This window comes from Octodon degus, unplaced genomic scaffold, assembly GCF_000260255.1.
Source record: "Octodon degus isolate 3935 unplaced genomic scaffold, OctDeg1.0 scaffold00169, whole genome shotgun sequence".
NCBI lineage: Eukaryota > Metazoa > Chordata > Mammalia > Rodentia > Octodontidae > Octodon > Octodon degus.
This window is the reverse complement of record NW_004524745.1, coordinates 288,240-296,970: the sequence shown is the minus strand read 5'-3', so window position 1 is coordinate 296,970 and position 8,731 is coordinate 288,240. Positions and strand designations below refer to the sequence as shown.

Genomic DNA, 8,731 nt, shown 5'->3' with positions numbered 1-8,731 from the left:
CTAGGCTTCTAACCCCTCAAGTTGATACAATGTATCAACCACCACAACTGGTATAAAAAAAGATCATTTTTAGTACCATTAGTAGTACCATCTTTTTTTTTTTAGATGTAATCAATTATTTACTTTCTTAATTTACTTTTGGGACAAGATCTCACTATATAATTCTTTTAAATTTATTTTATTTATTTATGTGTGTGTGTGTGTGTGTGTGTGTGTGGCCAGCTCAGCCCACCTGGGGGCGGGGCTGGCTGGCATGTGGTGCTGGGGGATTGAACGGTGGTCCCTGTGCTTTGCTAAGCTTGTTCTAAGTAGGTGCTTTAGACCACTGAGCCATCTTACCAGCCCCTCACTATATAATTCTAGCTAGCTTTGAACTCACTATGTAGCCCAGGCTGGCCTCAAACCTGTGGTGACCTTCCTGCCTCAGCTTCCTGAGTGTTGGAATTACAGGTATGTGCCACCATGCCTAGCATTAGTATCATCTTAAGACATAGCAAAACCATGGTTACTCAATATATCACATTCATAATTACCATTCTGATATTTTATATTGAATGCATTCTAATTTTTTTCTTTTTTTAAATGTATTTGGTATAGGATATCATTATGCAACTTGGACTCGTAGTGATTCTCCTGCCTCAGCCTCCCTAGCAGTGGGATTACAGGTGTGTGCCACCACCTGGTAGCTGGCTCAGTGCACCTGGGAAAGAGGTATGGAGTGTGGTCCTGGGGATTGAATCCTGGTCCCTGCACTTGCCTAAGCAGGCATTTAGTCTGCTGAGCTATATCGCTGGCACTCTAATTTCTTTTATTTTTTTTATTTTTTTTTGTTTTTTGAGACAAGGTTTCACCAGGTAGTTTAGGCCTACTTTGTGTATCCTAGGCTTGACTTGTACCTGCACTCTTCCTGCCTTAGCCTCTTGAGGCTGAGATTACAGTTGTGTGCCATTCTGCTGAACTTTACATTGTAATTTTAAACATTCATAAAATATAGTATTTGATATGATGATTTCTCAATTAGTTTCACATTTGTAAAACCATAAGAATGTAGCATATGGTATTTAATATGAAGTTACATTTAATATAGACGTGACATCATAGTCACAAAATGTAGGGCTAGGGAGATAGATTGGCAGTCTAAGCACCCCCCTGGCAAGCACAAGGACCCAAGTTCAATCCCTGGTACCACATACTGTGCTGGTCCTGGAACCCTGGGCATGCTGTGCTGGTCACAGAAACCAGGCATAGTGGCGCACATCTGTAATCCTGACGCTGGCGAGGCTGAGACAGGAGGATCACTGTGAGTGTGACCAGCATAGCAAAACCTTGTATTAAACAAACAAATAAATAAAAACAAAATCTAGGAGACTTAAGAGTTCCTAATTCCCATATTGAAAAACTATTGATGGGGTTGGGGAGATGGCTCAGTGGAATAAGCACTTCCCCGGCAAGCGCAAGGGCCTGAGTTCAATCCCTGGTTCCTCAAAAAAAGAAAAAAGAAAAACTACTGACAAATGATCAGATAATGCACCAAGTGAAATAAAGATAATTACTCAAGCATATTTTTCTGACCAGATTCAGAGTTCATCTATATTCAGGCTAGAGAATGAGTACAGTGTGCATTCTCTTTCAGATGTACTGGGAACTGCCAGTCCATCTCAGTTCAGTCAGATTTCCTTTCCTTCTGTCTTCGAGATTCATTACATTTCTTGAAAGAACTTAATGAGTTTGCTCAGGGAGTTGCATCAGAAATTATTTTTGTATTACTAGTAGAAATGACAAGTAGTTCCTTTGTAATGTTGCACCAGTCAATACCTGTTTTTGCCTAAGGATGTATCCAACAAATTCTGGATAATCCAGCTTTGAAGTGGGCTGGGCAGTGCTAGGCTTCTTTTTTGTTGCTTAGTTTGGGTTGTGACCTAGTCATACATACCTTGAAAACTTATACAACACTGAGGATATAAGCTAATTAAATTCCACAAATGCTAAAGACAGTGTACATGGCATTAACCTCAAAATTGTTCTCTATGGTTTTATACAATATTTATTATCTAAAACACTTATTAATGTATTCTGTTCACAAAAATTAGCATCCTTTCATATGAAATGTCAAAATGAGTGATTATTAAGCCAAATAAATGTTAACTATCTTCAAAAATTGTTGTTTGGAAAAATCACGTTTTTTTTCTCTTTTTTTTTTTTGTAGCAGGGCTCAAATTCAGGACCTTGTGCTTGCCAGGCAAGCACTTAAGCCACTGAGCTATCGCCTCAGCTGTGCAAAATCAACTTTTAAGGTAACTTTAAAAAATTATGTTCTTTACACAATTCAGTTTGAAGGAGTGAAGTCTTAAGTATTAAATAATGCATAATCAAAATAGATAAAAGTCTTTGTCACAGTTTGTAAGAGAAAAATGACATCTTTTGCTTTTAGCCAACCTCTGCTATTAGGGCATTCTCTGGATCAAAGAATAGTTACCTGCAATTCCAGCACTTGGGAGGCTGAGGCAGGAGCATTGCTGTGAGTTTGAGGCCAGCCCGACTACAAAGAAAGTCTCCTCTCCAAAAAAGCAAGTCTCTGTCTCAAAAAACAATTTTTTTTGCTATATATTCTACTAAATTATTTTCTTGTCATCTTTGATCATGAGATCAGTTGGAAGGTCAGTCAATGCTTTTAAACATTAAATAGTATTTATTTACTATTTTATTTATTTTTTTAAGGCACAGTACAGGCTGGCCTTGAACTCGTGGCTCAGCCACTCCAGTGCTGGGACTAGAGTTCTAAGCCATCACGCCCAGCTAAACCTCTCTAGTGATAAAAGACAGAGGAGAAAACAGATCTCTGAGTGGGGAGAGATCCTTTGAAGGGAAGGTATTCTTTGGTTAGTTTTATTTTATATCACAGAAATCCGGCTACAATTTGTTTGGCTGGCAGAACATGGACTGGGCGAGGACGCCTGGAATCCAAAGAGGAGGCCGTAACTAATATGTTCTCTGTTATAAGGACATTCTCTGGATCTTTTCTATAAATTTGTCATTTTGCAAGCCACGGTGTTATCAGGTGATTTATCCATAAGCACCCAATAAGAAAGGTGCCAATACTACTCCCACTTTATAGGGAATAACATCAAACGTGCCGAGGTCACTCAGCAGAGAAGTCGCAGTGCAAGAACTAGAAACTGTCCCGCACACTGCACGTTCAATCCTGGGGTTGGACTCTGCACTCAGTTCGTCGCCCACTTTGCCACCTCCTTCGAGGGACAGTTCCCAGTTCTAAGGGATGGCGCTGTCCAGCCCGCGGGTCCACCGATCATCACTGGCAGGAGAACGCGGACACGCCGGGCTACTGCGCCCAAAGCTGGGGTACCGCCGAGCGGGGCCAGGTCCCGGCACGCGGGCAGGCGGAGTCGCCTCGGGGTGGCCATCCCAAGCTGCTCCCCGGGTTCCTTCAGCTCTGCGCATTGGGCTCCCATTGGAAAGGCAGGAGGCTATAAGCAAGACGAGATCTGACCCCCTCCCGGTCGCCTCCGGGTTCCAAGTCCCCTCCTTCCGCCCAGACAGCCTGAGGCAGATAGGTTGCGCAGTCTCACCTGTCTCAGAGGTGGGGACTGTCCCAGTGACTGACGCCTCGGTCCTCCAACCAAGCAATGGCAGGAAGGTGGGGCCTCGCTGAGACTGATGGTCTTTTTCCTCCAATCCCGGTGCAGCAACTTTCCGGCCGTAGTTTTGGCGCTTGGCGGAGAGCGACAGGTGGGCGCGTCTCTTGCATCCGAGGCGTACGAACCTCAGCAAGCGTAGGGTCAGGTCTACTCCACTGGTTATTAATTTTTGCGGCCGTCACTGCAGCCCTCATTTTGATCAGAAGTGGAAATTTCCCAGCCCTTTCCCGTCACCTCAGATTGGGGCGGGATGAATAGAACCTTCACTGGCCTATTGTACCACGCGACGTTCTGTGACAAAGTGACCGACACTTTATGGCGCCAATGGAACTTTCCATTGTTAGGGGTCACTGTGACTGACCACAAGGCCAACTAATCCACTTTAAGGTCGTGACGCGATAGTCAGAGAAACTGACCAATAGACATAGAAAAAGACCGGAAGTTGGTTTGTGGGGACTAGGAGGCGGGTGTTCGCAACCGCCTAGACCTGCGCGGGTCAACGCAGCTTGGGGGCTGCAAGCCAGCGAGCAGCGCGTGACGGAGAGCCTGAGTAGCAAGTCATCTTAGCCAATGATCTGCAGTCATTGGAGAGCTGCAGCCAGTGGCGAGTCGAGGGGGCGGGAAGCAGCATGTTAGGCAGTGAGAAGTTAGTGGCGCTGCTGGGACGGGGGGGGGGGAAGGAGACGCTTCTTCCTCCTGCTGCTCCTCTGTTTCTCGGGATCAGCGGCGGCGGCGGCCGCGAGTGACTCGGCAGCGTCACCGGCTCGGCGTGTGAACCATGCTGACCGACAGCGGGGGCGGCGGCACCTCTTTTGAAGAGGACCTGGACTCTGTGACTCCGCGATCCGCCCCAGCCGGGGCCTCGGAGCCGCCTCCGCCGGGAGGGGTCGGGCTGGGGATCCGCACCGTGAGGCTCTTTGGAGAGGCCGGACCCGCGCCGGGAGTCAGCGGCGGCAGCAGCGGCGCAGCCGGAGGGGACGCAGCGCTGGATTTCAAGTTGGCGGCTGCGGTACTGAGAACCGGAGGTGGAGGTGGTGCCTCTGGCAGCGACGAGGACGAGGTGTCCGAGGTACGGCTCGTTCACGACGAATGAGGCGTGAATTGTCTTTGGGCCAGCACCGGGCTGGGGCCACGCTCCCACTTCCCGGGTGCAGTCCTCTGACAGCGGTCAGCTCCAAGGCGGTCGTGGCAGCCGTGCAGGCCTAGGGAGGACTCGGCTCACGGCCGGAGCGAGACGGGCTCCCGTCACCATTCGTAGACCCACAATAGGGAGTCTTTTGGTCTCTGAGCTTCGCGCGGGAACAAGGACTCTCCTGCCTACCTCCCGCCCACCCCGCTTTGGGGCTGGGGGAGGGCGGGGTCTTGCCAATGTCCCTGCCCTTGGTACTGAGGGAAGATAGAGACAGAGGTAGCTAACTAAGCTCAAAGAGCATTTCTAAAAAACTCTGCCCTTCTCAAAGATAAGGGATACGTTTATTTGCCTTCTCTTTTAAGTATCCTTTACCTGTGTATTTAAGTAGAGCTCTTATTTTCCGTTTTTAGTTTGAGACAGGTGAATATTAAGGAGCTTTCAGCTTTTACCCAGAAAAACCACGTGACTTGCCTCCTGGGACGTTTTGTGAAGTTAGACAGGAAAAGGAAGTGCCAGTGCATCTCTGAGCTTCGGAATAGCTGGATGGCTGAACTCAGAGAGCTTTTTAGGCTGGGAGGTGAGGCATCCTACGGACACATTTCTTTTGTAGTGAGGGAAATATGTTTTTCTTCATTTGTTTTAACTCATCTATATGCTGTTTGTGCACACGTTTTTAGATCCAATATATGATGGTAGGTCTCGTCGTCGTCTTTTTTTTTTTTCTCTAGGAAACAGGATTATATATTTGTAAGGAAAAGCCCGGCTACCTCCCTCACTGTTTTCTCTTGACAATAATTTTGCGCTTTGATGACTGTATTAAGTGCTGAGAATGTTCTGTTTGATTCTAGGTCCCTTTTGATCAATTTTTTAAATCTCTGGTCTTGGTGTTGGAATTTCTGCGTGTATATCAACATCCTGGCTCCTCCTTTTGAGATTATTAAAAGCTGGGCATGGTGGTGCATACCTGTAACCCCACCATTTAAGAGGACGAGGCAAGAGGCTTGCCAGGAGGCCTGCCTGGGCTACATAGTGAATTCAAGTCCAACCTGAACTAATAGGGAGACCTTGTCTCAAAAAAGGAAAAAAAAAAAAAAAGAAAAGAAAAGAAAAAGAAAAAGGAAAAACCCCCACCAGAAACAAAAACAAAAACCAAAACCTGAGATGAATAAAGTTTATTTTTGTATTGCAAAATACACTTAGTACTCATCCTAGGTCTGAACAGGGTTTTCTTTAAAAATCTTAGTACATTCTGTCCCCAGTTTTTTGTTTTTTTTTTTTTTTTTTGAAAAAACAATGTTAGATTTTAAGGAGGATAGTTCCTTGAGAGTCTGTGTCTTTGAATTTCACTATAAGGAAAATAATTATGTAGGCAAGATGAGGAAAGGAATTTGAGTTGTCAATTATAGGTCAAAGCTCTGGAGTACCCTCATACTTGGGCTATTATCTCTTAAGTGAAGTTTAATGAGAATGAACCTAGAACACATGGACTTTAAGCTAGGAATAAAGTGGAAGGTGTTTTATTTTATTTTGAGACAGTGTTTCTCTATGTAGTTCAGGCTCCTCCTTAATTCGCTGTGTAGCCCAGGCTGGCCTCCAGCTAACTCATGGTGATCCTTCTGCCTCAGCCTCCTCAGAGTCCTGGGATTACTGGTGTGAGCTAGCACACCCTGCCCATAGGCTGTCTTTAGACTTTATAGTTTACTATTTATTTTAGTTTATTTTTCCTTTGAGACTTATAAGGGAGAATCTGAAAAAGTTTGCTTTGGTCTAAGTATGATGAAGAGAGTCTCCTTGATTTTTCTGGAACATTTTTACATAATTGTCATGAATGAGGCAAGAGATCACTTTTTTTTTAATGTAAGCAGGATTTAAATTTCCTCAGAGTTAGAGTGCTGGTGATCTTCCAAAGTCAGAAATATCTCCCCTCCCATTTCATTTGACCTCCCTACCACGAGGTTAAAGTATGGGTACAATCCACATTTTTTTTTTCAACGTTTACTATAGAAGTAATGATTTCAGGGTTTCCATACTCATTTAGCAATGGCTAATGTAAGAGAACCCTTTATTCTCCCATTGACTTATATTTTTGGACCATAAAAGGCTTTAGGAATAAATGCATATTCAGACCTCATTTTTGTAATGAAAGATTCAAGTTTAACTGCAGACTTTAGTGTAAGTTAAGGTGATGCTTCAAGAGAAAGAAAGTATTTTGTGTCCCATTTTTCCTATGTCACATGGAGAAGAAATTCTTGGTGTACCTAGTTTTTGCTTTATATTATGTATAATGGGGTGTAGAATGAAATAACTATTTTGCCTAGGGAATTCCTAGCCTTTTCTGTTTTTTAAAATGAACTGCTTTCTCCATCTTACTGCTTTTGAATGGTGTGAAAGATCATAAATAATTTTCAAAAAATACCTAACTGGAATTTGATGACTATTAAAATTCTTATTTTCTCAAGTCCTTATTTTCATCTTAATTGTTTTACACATTTTAATGTTCAGAGGAACAGATACTCTAGGACTTCTTTACTATTATTCAGAGCCAAGAGCTGAGAAAAAAAAAACAAAAAACAAAAAAGCTGTTTTCCCATGCAGATTAAGTCAAAAGACATTTTAATTTGATTAAAAAGATTTAGACCTATCTGTATAAAATTTTTTTTGGTGTTAGAATTGTGCTATTTTAGAGAATGTTATCAATTTAATTCTTGTTGTTTTAGACATTGGGGTAAATGTTTTGTGTTTCTTCAGGCATATTAAGCATGTTCCTTAGCTGTCTAAGGACTTGAATAGAAGAGTCGTAAGTTGAACTGGATCCTATTAATATGTACCTGTTGTTCAGGTTAAAGGTCAGGTTAAAAATTCTTTAAAAACTTTTTTAAATGTTAATTTTAGGATTACAGTCTTTTTTTTTAAAGGAAGCTTAAAATAAAGCTATATGATTTTTAATTGTTTTGTATTAAGAATGTGTGCATATATTATAAATATGAAATATTTTTAAAATATTATAAAGGTAAGTTAACTCATGCTGAAAAATTTAACCAGGTAGTAGCTATATGGTAAGAATTAAAAGTCCTCACACTCTGCTACTTCAAATCCTACTCTTTTTAAGGTAATCAATGTTACAATTTTTGCTGGGCGCCTTGTAGTCCCAGAACTCTAGGAAGTTGAGGCAGGAAGACGGCAAGTGGAGTTGCAGTTCAGTGCAGTTACTAGTTCTGAAAAAAAAAAAAAAAAAAAAAAAGATCTAGCAAATTTTCTAGACCTATATGTCTGTATATGTTATACATGTTCATATACATTCACTTTAATGACAGGTAGTAGAATGTATAGGTTTATATCTCTGTGTGTGTGTGTGTGTGTGTGTGTGTGTGTGTTTATGTGTGTGTGTATTTAGTACAAGGTCTACAGGGTCTATAGGGTCTCACTGCGTAGATAGGACTCATAGTGACTCTCCTGTTTGCAGTCTCCCAAGAGCTGGGATTGCAGGTGTGTGCCACCACACTCAGTCTCAATCACCATCTCAGCGCGCCCCAGGGGTGAGGCCAGCACAGCACACTGAGGATCGAACCCTGGCCGTTGTGCTCTGCCTAAGCAGGCACTTTAGTCCACTGAGCTATCTGGCCGGCCCGATTTTTATCATATTGAGGTGTTTTTTTCCTCAAGGCATGTGCTTTATTTAGTTGTATAAAAGCACACAAAAATTGAACATAATTGTGAAATTATAGCACAAGTTCTTCAGAGAAGAGCTACTACAATTTTCTTGAAAAATAGTTTTTTATTTTGTTTTAAGTCAGAAAAGACACTGGTCATAGAAATGCTATCCTGATTTTTCTCTATTAGCAAAGGAATTGGTTTATTTTCTTAGGGTCACTTAAGATCTACCATGTAGAACAGGATTCTCACCAGCAACACTGACATTTTGGGCCAGTTAATTCTTTTTGTG

General features: G+C 42.6%; 1 protein-coding gene across 6 annotated transcripts in view; it reads left to right on the top strand.

Annotated features, from left to right (window-relative positions):
- Positions 1 to 4,278: 4,278 nt before the first annotated feature.
- LOC101560024 (ankyrin repeat and KH domain-containing protein 1) overlaps positions 4,279 to 8,731 on the top strand; it is a 133,257-nt gene continuing 128,804 nt past the window's right edge. For 3 of the 6 annotated variants that reach the window (XM_023703388.1, XM_023703389.1, XM_023703390.1), the window contains exon 1: positions 4,282 to 4,725. In XM_023703388.1, coding sequence (XP_023559156.1) covers positions 4,435 to 4,725 — 291 coding nt within the window. In that variant the 5' untranslated portion in view covers positions 4,282 to 4,434. Of the gene's footprint in view, positions 4,726 to 8,731 lie in introns of all 6 variants that reach the window. The other 3 variants (XM_023703393.1, XM_023703391.1, XM_004643223.2) reach the window with 3 other exon arrangements.